The sequence below is a fragment of the Panulirus ornatus genome, chromosome 8, assembly GCF_036320965.1.
Source record: "Panulirus ornatus isolate Po-2019 chromosome 8, ASM3632096v1, whole genome shotgun sequence".
NCBI classification, from domain to species: domain Eukaryota; kingdom Metazoa; phylum Arthropoda; class Malacostraca; order Decapoda; family Palinuridae; genus Panulirus; species Panulirus ornatus.
In genome coordinates this window covers 36,307,983-36,326,285 of record NC_092231.1, presented here as the reverse complement: position 1 = coordinate 36,326,285, position 18,303 = coordinate 36,307,983, and the positions used below count along the sequence as shown (strand labels likewise).

The 18,303-nt window shown below is 41.0% G+C and overlaps 1 protein-coding gene across 1 annotated transcript in view; it reads right to left on the bottom strand.

Annotated features, from left to right (window-relative positions):
- The window catches only part of LOC139749902 (tetratricopeptide repeat protein 28), a 655,954-nt gene extending 651,624 nt beyond the window's left edge, over positions 1-4,330 (bottom strand). Inside the window, exon 1 of the mRNA XM_071664304.1 lies at positions 4,163-4,330. Within this exon, the coding sequence (XP_071520405.1) occupies positions 4,163-4,186 (24 nt within the window). The 5' untranslated portion in view covers positions 4,187-4,330. The remainder of the gene's footprint in view (positions 1-4,162) is intronic.
- Positions 4,331-18,303: the final 13,973 nt, after the last annotated feature.

The following is an 18,303-nucleotide window of genomic DNA, read 5'->3' as shown; positions in this document are numbered from 1 at the left end:
AAAAATACCAGACCATTTTATCCACTTGGAAAAAAACAGACTATCTTAGCCCCCTTGAAAAATATACCAAGCAAATGAAGCCGTCTTGAAAAATAACATCATACAATTCTAACCACCTTGAAAATAATACCAGACAATTTCAGCCGCCTCTCCCCACTTTGAAAAAATACCAGGCACATTTATATACTTTGAAAAAATACCAGAAAGTTTTATCCACTTGGAAAAAAGATGCTAAACTATTGTAGCCCAATTGAAAAAAAAAAAATTACCAAACTATTTTAACCACCTTGACAAAAAAGAAAAGAGCACAGCGGCGAGATACGAAGAAGACGATGATTTCCGAACTGGGAAAACAAGGCTTGTGAGAGCCAGGTCTGGTGACCCTAACTAACTTAAGTGGTTAACCAGATGGATAACCAGGCCATCTGACCCACACGTTCAAAAAATCATCAAATTTCACAAAATTGATCCAAGCGATTTTTTACTCCAAATTTAAGACAAACATTTTACCTCGAATGAGGCAAAGTAAGTGTCCGTTTTCAACAGAATCTGTTAATAGGTCACGTGATATGCAAATCAGAGCAGTTTGAAAGCAACGCCATAAATATTTTCAAGTATAAAGCTTGGCAACTATTTTGCCGAAAGTCTTAGATTGATCGTATGTGCGTCTCTGTAGTTATATATATATATATATAATATATATATATATATATATATATATATATATATATATATATATATATATATATATATATATACATATATAAATTTACAAGCTCTTCACCATTTCCATTTACAACACTGAACACCCCATGTATACCAATTATTCCCTCAACTGCCACATCACTCACCTTTGCATTCAAATCACCCATCACTATTACCCGGTCTTGTGCATCAAAACCACTAACACACTCATTCAGCTGCTCCCAAAACACTTGCCTCTCATGATCTTTCTTCTCGTGCCCAGGTGCATATGCACCAATAATCACCCATCTCTCTCCATCAACTTTCAGTTTTACCCATATCAATCTAGAGTTTACTTTCTTACACTCTATCACAAACTCTCACCACTCCTGTTTCAGGAGTAGTGCTACTCCTTCCCTTGGTCTTGTCCTCTCACTAACCCCTGACTTTACTCCCAAGACATTCCCAAACCACTCTTCCCCTTTACCCTTGAGCTTCGTTTCACTCAGAGCCAAAACATCCAGGTTCCTTTCCTCAAACATACCACCTATCTCTCCTTTTTACTCATCTTGGCTACATCCACACACATTTAGAAACCCCACTCTGAGCCTTTGAGGAGGATGAGCACTCCCCGCGTGACTCCTTCTTCTGTTTCCTCTTTTAGAAAGTTAGAATACGAGGAGGGGGGCTGGAAATCCTCCCCTCTCATTATTTTTTTTTTAATTTTCCAAAAGAAGGGACAGAGAAGAGGCCTAGTGAGGATATTACCTCAAAGGCCCAGTCCTCTGTTCTTAACGCTCCCTCGCTATCGCGGGAAATGGCGAATAGTATGAAAAAAAAAGAAAAAAAAATATATATATATATATATATATAGTTATATATATATATATATATATATATATATATATATATATATATATATATATATATATTCTTTTCTTTTCTTTCAAACTATTCGCCATTTCCCGCGTTGGCGAGGCAGCGTTAAGAACAGAGAACTGGGCCTTTGAGGGAATATCCTCACCTAGCCCCCTTCTCTGTTCCTTCTTTTGGAAAATTAAAAAAAAAATAATGAGAGGGGAGGATTTCCAGCCCCCCGCTCCCTTCCCTTTTAGTCGCCTTCTACGACACGCAGGGAATACGTGGGAAGTATTCTTTCTCCCCTATCCCCAGGGATATATATATATATATATATATATATATATATATATATATATATATATATATATATATATACCTAATATATGATCATTCAAAACAACATGACATACAACACTGTCTAATTCAACATGAAGTTAAGTTTAATGTCACCAATTTATCATCGCTTACGTAACCGTATTCAACGTGTGGATGATCCAGACACTATGATTTAACATTAGCTTGGGTAAGGGTTGATTTAACTCTACGATAACCATAAAAGGAACCTTATTAATATAACGAAATATATATACAAGTGCTGCACAAAATAAGTAGCATTTCTGACATCTTGATTAACCCTTAGTATAAACCAAAATCTTTGAAAATAGAACAATTATCCAGAAGATTAAAACAGTGGTTTAGAATTAGCCAATATAAACTGAAGAGAAAAAAAAAATAGTAATTGTGTTCTTTTCGTTCGACGGGTATACGTGACCAATATACATTATGTCCCGTATCTGTATATGTCTATATGTATATGTGTATATATGTATGATACCAAATATTCAATCAATGGTTTGGATATTCATTGTCTCAAATACGCGTGAAGCAAATCTTATATGTGAAAAATGATTTCATGCTCAAAACATATAACCGGTAAATGATATATATATATATATATATATATATATATATATATATATATATATATATATATATATATATATATATATACACATATATACGATGGGAGAGGAACTGAGTTCCATATAAGACCCGAGAAATACATTCAACACATCACTTCTCTTCCAGGGTTTTAGAGCCACACAGAATTCCCGTTTTCTTTTCTAATATTCATTTTCGTTTGGAGTGTCGCCGGATAACCTTGGTCTGGTTAACTCAAGTTATGACCCGGATAATCCCATCTTGGATAACCTCGAGTAACGTAACTTGGCCTCCTCATGCTTGGGGGAACCTTAAGTTAATCTAAGTCACGGTAACTTGGTTATCATGAGCTAAGATAACGCGAAGGGACTTAAGATAACAGAAGGCTCTTCAGCACAGAAGATTGGCAGACAAGATAACCAGTGTCTGGTTAATCTTAGATATCCTTTGTTGGTGCTACTGTAGCCCGGGTGATATTAACCGGGTTCACTCTAACTGAGAGAATCTTAACCACAGTTCCCACGGGCTGGATAACTATGGATAACTTGTCCAAGATAACTACATCCAATTCACCTACAGCCTGGAACGTCTTAACCAGGATAATCTGTGTCAGAATAACCTATCCTGGATAATCGTAGATAATCTTACCTTAGATAATTGTGGATAATCGTACCTTGGATGATGTTGGATAATCTTTCGATCACGACATCCTTCACTCGCATATCCTTCACCAGGATAATCTATCCGAACTTACGATAACACTAGCCTGGATAACACTAGCCTGGATAACACTAGCCTGGATAACACTAGCCTGGATAACAAAGTCGTAGCCTGGTTAATCTTCGCGATCAAAACGATGATGAATAACTTGCAAGATAACCAATATGAATCATTACCGAACGTAACAGTTATCAGTGAAAAATGAAACAGAAGTTGGATAATTATTTAAAGCCAGTTGAAATCATCAAAGCCCTCTCTCTCATATTTCCTGATGTGTTCGTTCAGTCTTACATTAGTCATATACACTGCTCATGTGTCTCCTAATCCAGTTTTCTGTTGTATGTAAATCGTACGATCCCTTACGACAAAAATGCATATATGACATATAACCAGATGTTCATATATGGATATATATACATCGATGATCATGAAACAGTGCCTATAGCTCATGAGGATCGGTAAACACCGATTCGTATAGAAATATGAGAAAAAAATAAGGAAATTAATGTTTCAATAACGTTCGTCTGCAGTTTGAGTTCTTGTTCAGCAAGCCTGTTCTTGCCCACTGCATGCATGCATGATGAACAAGGATCGGGGGGTCTCAGCTAAGCCTATGGTCTGCCTGCATGACGTTGGACATCACGGGGTCGCCTCAGCTGGCGTCACTGAGAGCAGCTGAGGAGATAATGATGCCAAACCTCCAAGACCCCAGCATCCATCCTAACATGACCCCCAGATACCTTGCTCTATTCCCCCCCCAGAGAATCCCCATTTCTCAGGGGATATTTCACTCCCTCTCTACATGTAGCTAAAGCTGCTCTTAAAGAGCCAACCCCTCGAGAGCCCACGACTTAAACTTGCTCTCGGGGGCTGGAAAAGAGCTTGACCTAAAGAGCTGTGGATATACCCGCGAGTGAGATGAGATGCGGGTCAACATGGACCTCTCTCTACTTACCACTGGATTGTCTCGTGATGCCATGATACTCCCTTCCTTCTTCACTATTTATCCAGACCATGATACACTGTAATATTCAAAATAGCACTCACACAACACATCACTTAGAGAAAAACCATCACCGAGGCCAATGTATACTTAGACGCCATCTTGGTTGTAATTGGCTGTTCTCTTCTCCTCCCCGCTCACCTGTCATCTGGGAGGTTAAGGCAGTTTCCGATTCGCCTTTTAGACAGGTTAGCGAAATAACACTTTCTCAGGCCTGTGCTCGACTATACCATACTATATTCTATACTGAATCTATAATACTGAATTTTCTGAGACACGTAATATTTCGCATCATGCAAAATTCCCGATCAGTTCTTAAATAATGACACTAAACGCCGATAGTAATATTTTAAACGAATTGAGAACGTATCATTCTGATTCTTACACGAAATGATGGAAGAGACTTAGGAGAAGCAGCGGCTAAGGCGTTAATCTAGACGAATCTATGAATTCGAAAATGTTGACGATCAGAGTTGAGGATTCGGAGTGTCCCGGGCACCTGGCTGGCCGCATACCACACATTCTGAGGGCGGCGGGTCGCTCAGCGGAACACCCGGGGAGAGACACAAAAGCCCGAGCTGCCTTACACACCGCGCGATACCTCCAGCTTTTCCCTCTGCCCAACGCTCGTTCTCTCAATGATCGAGATGCCATTAGCGCCTCGATTTCTCCACCATTCGGCCCAGAGCAGCGTCGGATTTAGCTTCAGCTCACCGAGGGATCGCTATTACCCGTTCGTCTCATTTCCAGAGGCGTGAGGCACAAGGTACAGCGTTGTGGAGGAGTTATCTATGATGTGTTCTGGGGCGGCGGGGCGCGCGGAAAACGTTGCCGGGTGAGCGTTGCGGCCGGCAAAATGTTCAGCAATCACGGCCGAGGCCACCATCTCAGCCCGGCCCGGGATCACTCCAAACCAAAACAACATATATATATATATATATATATATATATATATATATATATATATATATATATATATATATATATATATATATATATATATACATAAATAGGAAAACATACGCATACACATGCAAGCATATAAACAGACATAATATACATATCTTTTATATGTAAGTATATATATATATATATATATATATATATATATATATATATATATATATATATATATCACAACATCAGTTTCAACGTTCTGCGGGTATAACACTCTTGATCCCTCAATGGCAGGCTTATGTCTTTATTACGTACACGCAGCCATATATATATATATATATATATATATATATATATATATATATATATATATATATATATATATATATATATAAAAGTATGTGTATATTATATCTGATTATATGCTTGCCCATGTATCTGTATGTTTTCCCATCTATGTCCATAGTTATAAGCGCTAGCGTATATATATATATATATATATATATATATATATATATATATATATATATATATATATATATATATATATATATGCGCGCGCATGTGGTATTTGTTTGTGCGTGTGTACGTCATGCGATCACTCATATTTACACATCCTGGGTGTAATGGAGCGAGTGCAGTGTGACGCTAGACAACACTTAGCCCTACAAGACACCACAAACAACTCCTCCACTTTCACAACATACAACTCCCCTACCACAACCCTCCCACCACCACAACGCTACAGGATCACAGCTTCACCTCAGTAATGTCTCCTGCTGGAGGGTAAGAAGGGCATCTTCAGAAATCATAAAACCATCGTAATGTTGGCTTAAGTTTAGGTTGGCCCTATGACCTATGGTCTGGTCGTCTCAGATCCATCCACTCTTTTGGATCATGATTAGAATGACCCCTTTTCCCCCCACCCGATGGACAGGTAAAGCCAAGGGCCATATCGACAACCCTGGTTTAGCTAACTGTGATTTTACGATTGTTGAAGGTGTTGGTCTATGACTTCTGGAAAGCGGCTTCAGGTGGATCGAGTTCTTCAGTCGTCGAGTGAACCAGAAGGTCGATAATTTCAGTGGCACCCACGGCTTTCAATGGAGTTTCATCATTCCTAAGTACAGAACGACTTCAAGAGACTCGTCTCTTGGATGGCCCAAAAGGCCTCCCCTTTTTCTAACTCCTTTGCTTGTCTTCTTTTGAATATGTTGATGTGCATTCGCTTCTACGTACCTGTCTGTCTATCACCATTACTCTAATCCTAATCCACTAGGTTGGATCACATTATAACAGACTCCATAACTTTTCGAATGAACCATTTCCAGTGTGTTCAAGTCAGCCATGGACTGACTTATAAAAGAACGTCATACTTTTTATTTACTTTATGGATCAACTTAAGTGAGGCCAATATCTCGCCCATTCTTCGTTCATTGTCCCTCAAGACACAAAATGCATCCATTGCATCTGATCGCCAGTCGTTCTCCAAACATTTTCACGTGAGATGTCCATGTCTCTCTATTCAGCTTTCTCACGTCCGCCCATCTCCTCCTACCTCTCCTCCTTGTACCGTCTACCGTCCTGCTATGATTCCACCCGACTAACCTCTCATCTATTACGCACCCTACGTGATTGTATCCCTTAATATGGCCTTCAATCAGAAGCCATTCTGATGACCATTTCACACTGTACAACCTTCCTTCGTAATACTATCTCTCCTCACTTCAGCTACACTAAAAAAAAAAATCTACTTTTATTGGTCTAACCTATCCTGACCTAAATGCACTTGGGTTTCACAACCACACATCAGCACCGAGACAAGGACTCCTGCAAACTTCACATTCATCTCTGTTTCCATTCACCAGAGCTCTCACTGCACCCTCAACTTCCCTCCTCCCCTGCATGACGCTGTTCTGCTACTACGATTTCTGCTGAATTTTCTGATCCTAAGTGTCTGAACTCATCCACAGCTTCCAGTCCTTCATCTTGCAAACTAATCGTACAATTTGGCCTCCCGTCCCTTTCGAAAAGTAGTCGTCTTGTGTTTGCATTCGCTCTCAACATCCTCTCCCATAGATGTATCACCGAACCGACCAGAGAGAGAGAGAGAGAGAGAGAGAGAGAGAGAGAGAGAGAGAGAGAGAGAGAGAGAGAGAGAGAGAGAGAGAACTCGTCCTCAAATTAAGCTGAAATTGAGGTATCATCTGCATACAACAGACTCCGCCAACATTCATGCTGTTTCTCCCGATTCTCAAACAACAGATCACCGCACCTCACCTTCATCTTGCGTCACCCATAATGACGTCACATAGTCTTCAATACGTCCCTCCCCCAACAACTCATCTCACTCTACATACTCGTACCACGGCTTACATTACTCTCCCAAATGAATGATTTCCAGTGTAAAGTTTAAATAGAATTCAGAAGTCTTCCAAACACACCACATAGAACATTACTTTCCCAAATTGCTTTTGTGTTTATCATGTGTATTCTTGTAAAATCATAAAAGCGACATACACTTTTGTTGATCTAAAATTTCCTCTCCTATTTGTCCAAGTGCACAAAACATGTGATCTGCACACCTTCTCCTCCTCTCGATCCCACACTTCCCTCACCATTTATCTGCTCAACATCATCAGTCACTGTCCTAACATAGATCTTACCAGAGATGTGATGGAGGCTTAACTCCTTTGTGATTCCTTATATTCCTCATCAGATTCTTTTATGCAACGGATCAGTTCCTGCTTCCGTTCAGTCATCTGGCACCATAGCACTATTCCATGCTTCTATGCTCGCTTTCCAGTTCTACTCTACAGCAATTTCACCTTAACCTTTCACTGTCTCGTCCACTACTCTATCTCTACCCCATAGCTTTGCCATGAGCTTTATTGGGCCTTCTTATTTCCTCCTTTTGTCATCTTTTCCTTTCCTATATATTTATTTCCCTCATCATCTCTATTCCCACGATTCTGTACAACTGACAAAATCAGGAAGGGAAAGAATAGTCTGCGCTTCGTTGTCATGTATGGAACTCGAAAGCAAAAGGAAGAAAATGACATATTTCAGCACGATGAAAAGACAAATAATAAACATCAAGAAATTATAATATCAATGAGTTACAATCTTAGTTTGGTCTAGGGAATCCTAACAGGTGATCAATATATGGAATTCAATGCTTAATGACACGACGTCAAACCAGATATTTAATACATCTACAAGAGGCAACAACATTCTTGATGGAGTTGTCACCGCTGACAACGACTTGGTCAACTCCTGTGGTGTAGGTGAAGCTCTGTCAAACAGTGACCATCACATTGTCATGCATGGAATGAACACAAGATATCAAATTAACGATAAACTTTTGATTCTAGATGACAGAAAAGTGAATTTTGAGAAAATGGGGTTCGAAATTAGCAAGAGCAACCCGTGAATTTCTTTGTCCATATAGAAAAAAGAGAGCCAGGATAAATCTAAAATGAAACTCACATTGAAATTGCATATATGATAAGAGAGAGACAGTGATGTAAAACAAAAGAAACATCATAAAGATATCACAAAACAAGCCTGGATAAGTCAATTGACGAAATCTTTTTTTCATAGGAGCCATCAGTACGTTGTAGACACCAGCCACCTAGGGAAGCACAACCTTCCTGACGTAAGAGTGTTGAAGTGATGGCCGGAACCATCTTACACCCTCCGTGTCAGTAGGTTGTAGACACCAGCCGCCCAGGGAAGTACAACCTCCCTGACGTAAGAGTGTTGAAGTGATGGCCACAACCATCTTACATCCTCCGTGTCAGCAGGTTGTAGACACCAGCCGCCCAGGGAAGTACAACCTCCCTGACGTAAGAGTGTTGAAGTGATGGCCGGAACCATCTTACACCCTCCGTGTCAGAAAGTTGTAGACACCAGCCACCCAGGGAAGTACTGTCTTCCTGACGTAAGAGTGTTGAAGTGATGGCCACAACCATCTTACACCCTCCGTGTCAGTAAGTTGTAGACACCAGCCACCCAGGGAAGTACTGTCTTCCTGACTTAACAGTGCTGCAGTGATGCTAAGAACCATCTTACAACCTGTACTCCCTCGTCCTGGCAGGAGTGCTGGTGTGCTGCCCGGAAATGCCTTACACCCGCCGTGTCAGGAATGCTGGTGTAAATTCCGTCAATAAGACTAAGCTACCAGCTTGAGTCTTGAATCTCCTCACATTCACCAAAGCCTCTTTTACTCTGTCTTGTGCTCTATCTTGTTTTCTATGTTTTCATTATAAATCACACGTTTTGCCTCATAGCCAAAACTTGCCCTATTTTGAGAAGGAGGTTTTCCAGGTCCTCAAAAAATTTTCTCCTTTTCTCTTTTCCTCTCGAGGTTTGGCCTCGATGATCACTTCCTTCCGTCCATACCTGAAGCCTTCAAAGTGAAGATTACGTCTATGTTTACAGATGACACGGCTCTACTGGCAGCCTTCGGTGAGATATCCCCACAGGTTGTGTGTTGAGTCTGGGAGAGTGTGTAAACAATCGAGGTGAAGGTCCATGTGAACAAAAATGAGGTGGTGCAGCAAGGATGGTGTGAGTCTATGTTTAAACGTAGAGTAAGTGAAGGAAGTGGAGTGTTTCAGGCATATGAGAGTGGACGAGGAAGTGGATAGAGCTATGGAGGTGAAGGTCCTCGTTGCGTTAAGGAAAGGTAAGTATCTGAAGTGACAAAAATTGGCATGTTTGAGGATACAAATATTCCAGCCAGTGTTGGCCTTGAAGATAAAGGGAAGGATGGTAGTGGATGCGCTGGATATAAAGTACCTAAGGACGGTATGTTGCGTGAGGCTGGGTTGGCGACCGTGAGGCAGGGATGGCGACCGTGAGGCCGGGGTGGCGACCGTATAAGAAGCGAGGGTGTCACACAGAGGTGTGGTAATGAGCATAATCTGACTGAGGAAGCCGACCAGGGTGTGATGAAATGGTTCAGACTGATGGAACTAATGAACAAAGAGGGACTGACAAGGAGGATCCATTTGTCATATGCTGAGGCAGCAAGGAAGAAAGGGAGACCCAGGTCTTCTCTTTGCCATGTTCCTTCCACATCTGACATTGTAAACCATCTTAGTCATCTTCTCCATATGTCCGACCCATTCCAGTACACCTGCTTCACCTCTCTCAGACATACACCTCATACAACCACACTTTTCTCTCTTACCCCATCACTTCTCGTTGGATCATTCCTCCTCACACCACACGTTGCCCTCAAACATTTCCTTTCCGTTACATCCACCGTATTTACATTCTTGCCTACGTCCCACGCCTCTCATCCATACAGCCCTGACGGGATTGCTACACCATCAAACATACCCATCTCTGCCCTGAAGGGCAGTGACCTCTCTTTCCACACATTCTTCAATTCGTCCGGGACCTCTGCCCTCATCACCCGCCCTTTGCCTCACTGGGCTCCCGTGGTTCAGCTCTCTACCCATATCCACTCACACGTATCTCAAACACTCCACTTCCTCCAAGTTCTCTCCATTCAAACTCACACTCATTACTACCTGTCTCTCTCTGTTGCTAAATCTAACAACCTTGCTTTTACTCACAGTTAATCTCATCTTTCTCCTTTCATTTAGGAAAGCAGTGATGGCTTGCGCAAAAGATGCCTGTGGCATGACAAGCGTGGGAGGTGGGCAGATTAGAAATGGTAGTGAGTGGTGGGATGAAGAAGTAAGGTTGTTAGTGAATGAAAAGAGAGAGGCATTTGGACGATTTTTGCTGGGAAATAGTGCAAATAACTGGGAGATATATAAGAGAAAGAGGCAGGAGGTCAAGAGAAAGGCGCAAGAGTTGAAAAAGAGAGCAAATGAGAGTTGGGGTGAGAGAGTATCGTTCATTTAGGGAGAATAAAAAGATGTTTTGGAAGGAGGTAAATACAGTGCGTAAGACAAGAGAACAAATGGGAACATCGGTGAAGGGGGCTAATGGGGAGGTGATAACAAGTAGTGGTGAAGTGAGAAGGAGGTGGAGTGAGTATTTTGAAGGTTTGTTGAATGTGTTTGATGAAAGATCAGACATCCCTCCAGTTGCATCTCTCAGCACATTAACACCCAAAAGTCTCTCTTTCGCGCGCCTATCAATTAACACGTAATCCAATAACGCTCTCTGGCCATCTCTCCTACTTACATATATATACTTATGTATATCTCGCTTTTTAAACCAGGTATTCCCAATCACCAGTCCTTTTTCAGCACATAAATCTACAAGCTCTTCACCATTTCCATTTACAACACTGAACACCCCATGTATACCAATTATTCCCTCAACTGCCACATTACACACCTTTGCATTCAAATCACCCATCACTATAACCCGGTCTCGTGCATCAAAACCACTAACACACTCATTCAGCTGTTCCCAAAACACTTGCCTCTCATAATCTTTCTTCTCATGCCCAGGTGCATATGCACCAATAATCACCCATCTCTCTCCATCCACTTTCAGTTTTACCCATATCAATCTAGAGTTTACTTTTTTACACTCTATCACATACTCCCGCCACTCCTGTTTCAGGAGTAGTGCTACTCCTTTCCTTGCTCTTGTCCTCTCACTAACCTCTGACTTTACCCCCAAGACATTCCTAAACCACTCTTCCCCTTTACCCTTGAGCTTCGTTTCACTCAGAGCCAAAACATCCAGGTTCCTTTCCTCAAACATACTACCTATCTCTCCTTTATTCTCATCTTGGTTACATCCACACACATTTAGACACCCCAATCTGAGCCTTCGAGGAGGATGAGGACTCCCCGCGTGACTCCTTCTGTTTCCCCTTTTAGAAAGTTAAAATAGAAGGAGGGGAGGGTTTCTAGCCCCCGGCTCCCGTCCCCTTTAGTCGCCTTCTACGACACGTGAGGAATGCGTGGGAAGCATTCTTTCTCCCCTATCCCCAGGGATAGGGGAGAATATATATATATATATATATATATATATATATATATATATATATATATATATATATATATATATATATATATATATATTCTTTTTCTTTCAAACTATTCGCCATCTCCCGCATTTGTTTGTTATACTTTGTCGCTGCTTCCCGCGTTAGCGAGGTAGCGCAAGGAAACAACGAAAGAATGGCCCAACCCACCCACATACACATGTATATACATGCACGCCCACACATGCACGTATGCATACCGGTACATTTCAACGTATATATACATATACACACACAGACATATACATATGTACATATTCATACTTGCTGTTTTATTCATTACCGTCGCCACCCCGCCACGCATGAAATAGCAACCCCCCCCCCCCCCCCACTTATGTGCATGAGGTAGCGCTAGGAAAAGACAACAAAGGCCCCATTCGTTCACACTCAGTCTCTAGCTGTCATGTTTCATGCACCGAAACCACAGCTCCCTTTCCACATCTAGGCCCCACAAAACTCTCCATGGTTTACCCCAGACGCTTCACATGCCCTGGTTCAATCCATTGACAGCACGTTGACCCCAGTATACCACATCGTTCCAATACACTCTATTCCTTGAACGCCTTTCACCCTCCTGCATGTTCAGGCCCCGATCACTGAAAATCCTTTTCACTCCACCCTTCCTCCTTCTATTCGTTGCCTTTACTTCTGGCACATATATCCTCTTTGTCAATCTTTCCTCACCAGTTCTCATTATCCCTGGGGATAGGGGAGAAAGAATGCTTCGAACGGATTCCCTGCGTGTAGTAGAAGGCGACTAAAGGGGACGGAGCGGGGGGCTAGAACCCTCCCCTCCTTGTATTTTAACTTTGTAAAAGGGGAAATATATATATATGTATATATATATATATATATATATATATATATATATATATATATATATATATATATATATATATATATATATATATATTCTTTCTTTCATACTATTGGCCATTTCCCGCGTTAGCGAGGTAGCGTTAAGAACAGAGGACTGAGCCTTTAAGGGAATATCCTCACTTGGCCCCCTTCTCTGTTCCTTCTTTGGAAAATCAAAAAAAGAAAAACGGAGAAAATCTATGCATTTCCACGATGCCAACTGTCATGAACCATCTGGCGTGTCACATCTGACCATGACTTGTGGCCGTGACCTTCCACGAGGATCTACACACATAATGCATGAGAGGTCACATGGCAGACCGCAGGATACCTGAATGACTTCAGTCGGTGCCATAGACTTCAAGAGCCTGACCTGTGTTCACCTGACACCCGTGTTCCTGCCTCATTCTGCCCTCATACGTACGGGTCACATTTCCAACATTGAATGACCTTCTCCATATAGGTTATTATCGGCCTGTTGGCGAATGACCTGACACACACAAGTGACCCGTCAACCAATTTATGACCTGATATATACAGATGACCTGTGGGTGTGGGTTTGTCGTTCTTGCATTATGATTTTGCGAACTAAATAATCTTTTGACTCCGCCACTGAGGGAGGCGTGACTTCTGAGCTGACCCTTGAATGACAGGTCAAAGGTTACCCTGCTATGCTCAAGGGTCGCGCGTTAGTGCTAAGGGTCCGTAACGTTGTGCTCAATGGCCGTACCGTCGTGCTCAAGCGCTGTACCGTCGTGCTCAAGGGCCGTACCGTCGTGCTTAAGCGCTGTACAGTCGTGCTCAAGGGCCGTACTATCGTACTGAAGCGCTATACAGTCGTGCTCAAAAGACGCAGCGTCGTGCTCAAGCGCTGCACAGTCGTGCTCAAAAGACGCCCCGTCGTGCTCAAGGGCCGTACCGTCGTGCTCAAGAGACGCCCCGTCGTGCTCAAGGGCCGTACCGTCGTGCTCAAGGGCCGTACCATCGTGCTCAAGGGCCGTACCGTCGTGTTCAAGGAACTGCTGTGCTTCATAGGCTTTAAGAACTTACAGGAACATAAGATGCCTACGAAAACAAATAGACAGAGACGTGGCATGAAGCTGCACACAAATATATCAATACGGTAATGAAGGTAGAGTCTATACCTTAGATAAACACGAAGCTTAAATTATTCATGTTGCATTGCGACAACATCCTGTGGGGCTGAGCAGCCAGGAGGAGAATTGACAAAGGTTTGAATTGTCCATCAGTGGAATAACGACTTCATTAGCAGGCAATCTGTGCTGCATTTATGTTCCCCGATTCTTCTTCGTCGTCCTAGTATAGAGTGAAGGTTGGACGGGCAAGAGGATCAGATGGAAGTAGATTAATAACCCAGATACTTGTTAGCATTACGAAATAAGGAAATATGAATATGAGTATAAACATTTTATATATATATATATATATATATATATATATATATATATATATATATATATATATATATATATATATATATATATATATCTTTCTTTTCTTTCAAACTATTCGCCATTTCCCGCGTTAGCGAGGTAGCGTTAAGAACAGAGAACTGGGCCTTTGAGGGAATATCCTCACCTGGCCCCCTTCTCTGTTCCTTCTTTTGGAAAAAAAAAAAAAAAAAAAAAAAAAAAAAAAATTAGTATACTTGATTAGTTCTAAACGTTTGAATGTACACTTTACTTGAAAATGTTTTGGACAAATGTATAGGATGCCTAAAACTTACTTACAGAAGATAAACATGTCGGAAGACGAGGAAACTAAGAGAAAAGGTAAACAGAGGGGAAGGTGGAAGGGTGATGTAAAAGACACTTTGAGTGCTCGGGGCCTAAACATGCAGGAGGGTGTTAGGCGTGCAACGGTATAGAGTGATGTGGTAAACTGGAGGTGACGTGCTGTCAGTGGGCTGAACCGATGTAGAACCACAGTAAAATCTAGCAGGTTACACTCTGGTTACGGAACTCTGGCTGGCGGTACATTGTACATGACGGTTAGGGAGTTGGTATAAGCGAATATGTCCGTTCTTCATCTGTTGCTGGCGTTTCCTTGCTACACGGGAAACGGCGAGCAAGGATGACAAAGCTACTCACACACTAGAGACTGAATGTGAACGAATGTGGCCTTTTTTGTCTGTTCTCCTGACGCTAACTCGCTGACGCAGGAGATGGTTATATTGTTTTCTGTGGGACAGGGTGGCATCGAGAATGGATGAAGGTAAGTAACTATGAATATGTACATGTGTATGTGTCTGTGTATGTGTATGTATTTCTTTCATAACCTCAGGGAAATGAAACGCGATAAGTTCCCATGTGCACTTTCGTGTAATGATCATATCATCAGGGGAGATACAAGAAAGGAATATAACAGTCAGTTGATATGTTACGAAGAGACTTAGCTAGGACGCCATTTGGTAAACAAGTGACTACCGGAATGGAGGTCTGGTGCGTTCCCGCACACACACACACACACACACACACATACATATATATATATATATATATATATATATATATATATATATATATATATATATATATATATATATATATATATATATATATATATATGATCTTGAATTATCTAAATGGTTAGCTAAACGCCTTAGCCATGTTCAAGGAAAACTCCCTCTATCGTATACAGGTTGCTTAGATTCTGTAAACAAGGATAGGAACATTAATTTGCCTCAACATATACTTATCAGTTTTGATTGTGAACTCCCTGTTAGAGTTCCCACTGAAGAAACCATCACATACCTTAGGATGAAATTACCTAATCTCAATCTTGTCTTATCGCTGCCAATAAGGATTTTCATTGACTTGATAGAGCTTTGTGTTTCCAACAACGTTTTCCAAGATGATGATGATGGTAATTCTTATAGACAGAAATTGGGTATTGCTCTGGGAAATCCCCTTACTCCCATCCACAGTACCTTATTCATGGAATACTTTGAGACTGAAAATCTAACTTCAATCGGTAATCATCCAAAAATCTGGCTTAGATACGTTGATGATGTGTGGTCCTTATGGTAATCTATACAAGATTGAGGAGTTTTCTTTAACAAATTAGATAAAATTCACCCCAACATCACATTCAAGATTGAAAAGGAAAAAGGGGCAAATTGCTATTTATTGATGTGTTCTTAAGGAATCTAATCACTTATCCTTCAAGATCAACAACAAGAGTACCAACTCTGAGAGCTATATTCCTTATTTTTGAGTACTTGATCCTTATCTAAAAATGTCCGTTGTTACGTCTATGTTTTTAAGAGCATTACGGATATGCGATACCACAAGTAAGTTCGATGAATGTAGTCATACAAGACGTAGATGAATGTAGTCATACAAGACGTAGATGAATGCAGTCATACAAGACGTAGATGAATGTAGTCATACAAGACGTAGATGAATGTAGTCATACAAGACGTAGATGAATGTAGTCTTACAAGACGTAGATGAATGTAGTCATACAAGACGTAGATGAATGTAGTCATACAAGACGTATCTTTAGGCAGTTATGTTATCCTAAGTGATTCGTGAAAAAGGCTTAATAGAAAGCCAGGAAGACATTTCATGCATCTCGTAACAAAAATGTGGAAAAGTATGGTATATCCAAATATTTGATGTTGCCATATTCTCCTAATTCAGCTAATGAAAGAAAGGCACTAATAGACAGTGCTTTTAATGTTGCATTCAGTACAACAACACTATGAGTAAGACTCTAATTAAAAGTATACCAGATTATCAGAAAATTGGGAGTGTTTACACCGTCGAATGAAAGGTATATAAAGATGTAAACATTGGCCAGCCCGGTAAAACAGTAACTGAGGGATGCTATTGGCACCGTCATTCAGTACGCAGGGATGACCACAGAAACGCGATCACCCTGTAGAACTTAACAACCCAGTCACATTGTACCCTTCCTCTGGTTATTCTACCCGGAACGTCACTGAATCTGTCTTAATTGCTAATATCAAGTACCTTAATTTGCCCCTAAGTAACGTTAAAACACATCGTATTATCAACCAAATCATTATGAAAAAAATGGTCAAGAAACGATAACATAAGAAAAGTAGTTGAACACACGTCTCGCTACCCAGGAAAATCTCCCAAGTACATCCCCTTTGACCATGTTGCATTACCCCCACACACACACACACACACAGACACACGCACACACAAACACTTTCCAACCCCACTTTTCCTCTAACGGTTAGGCCGGTGTATACCTCGGCATGGTAGTGACAGGACGGAGCCTGTGTGCTAGTGTTGTGATTTAAAAACTTTATGAATTGTGTAAGCTTGAAATATGTAGAGCATATATATATATATATATATATATATATATATATATATCTTTTTTTTTCTTTTCATACTATTCGCCATTTCTCGCGTTAGCGAGGTATATATATATATGACCAAAGAGCATAGGAACGCGCACCCACATAGACCATACAAACCTCCAACAGCCAGGATCGAACCTGGGAAACCCTGTGCAACAGGCGGGAATGCTACCGCTAGGCTATGGGCCTGGCTAATAGGAAATAACTATTCGAATACTATGTACTCGAATACCCTTCGTTGCTCACCAACGTGAGACGAAGGGTATTCGAGTACATAGCTATTAGCCAGGCCCATAGCCTAGCGGTAGCATTCCCGTCTCTTGCACAGGGGTCCCGGGTTCGATCCCGGCTGTTGGAGGTTTGTATGATATATATATATATATATTTTTTTTTTTTTTTTTTTTTTTATACTTTGTCGCTGTCTCCCGCGTTTGCGAGGTAGCGCAAGGAAACAGACGAAAGAAATGGCCCAACCCCCCCCCAAACACATGTACATACACACGTCCACACACGCAAATATATATATATATATATATATATATATATATATATATATATATATATATATATATATATATATATATATATATATATATATATGCAGTCAGATGGGGATAAGAGGGCCTGGAAAGTGAGTCAGTTGTTCCCCGATGATACAGCTCTGGTGGCTGATTCGAGTGAGAAACTGCAGAAGTTGGTGACTGAGTTTGGAAAAGTGCATGAAAGGAGAAAGTTGAGAGTGAATGTGAATAACTACAAGGTTATTAGGTTCAATAGGGTTGAGGGGCAAGTTAATTGGGATGTAAGTTTGAATGGAGAAAAATTGGAGAAAGTGAAGTATCTTAGATATCTGGGAGTGATTTAGCAGCGAATAGAAACATGGAAGCAGAAGTGAGTCACATGGTGGGGGAGGGGGCGAAGGTTCTGGGAGAGATCAAGAATGTGTGTGTGGAAGGAGAGAACGTAATCTCCGAGAGCAGAAATGAGTACGTT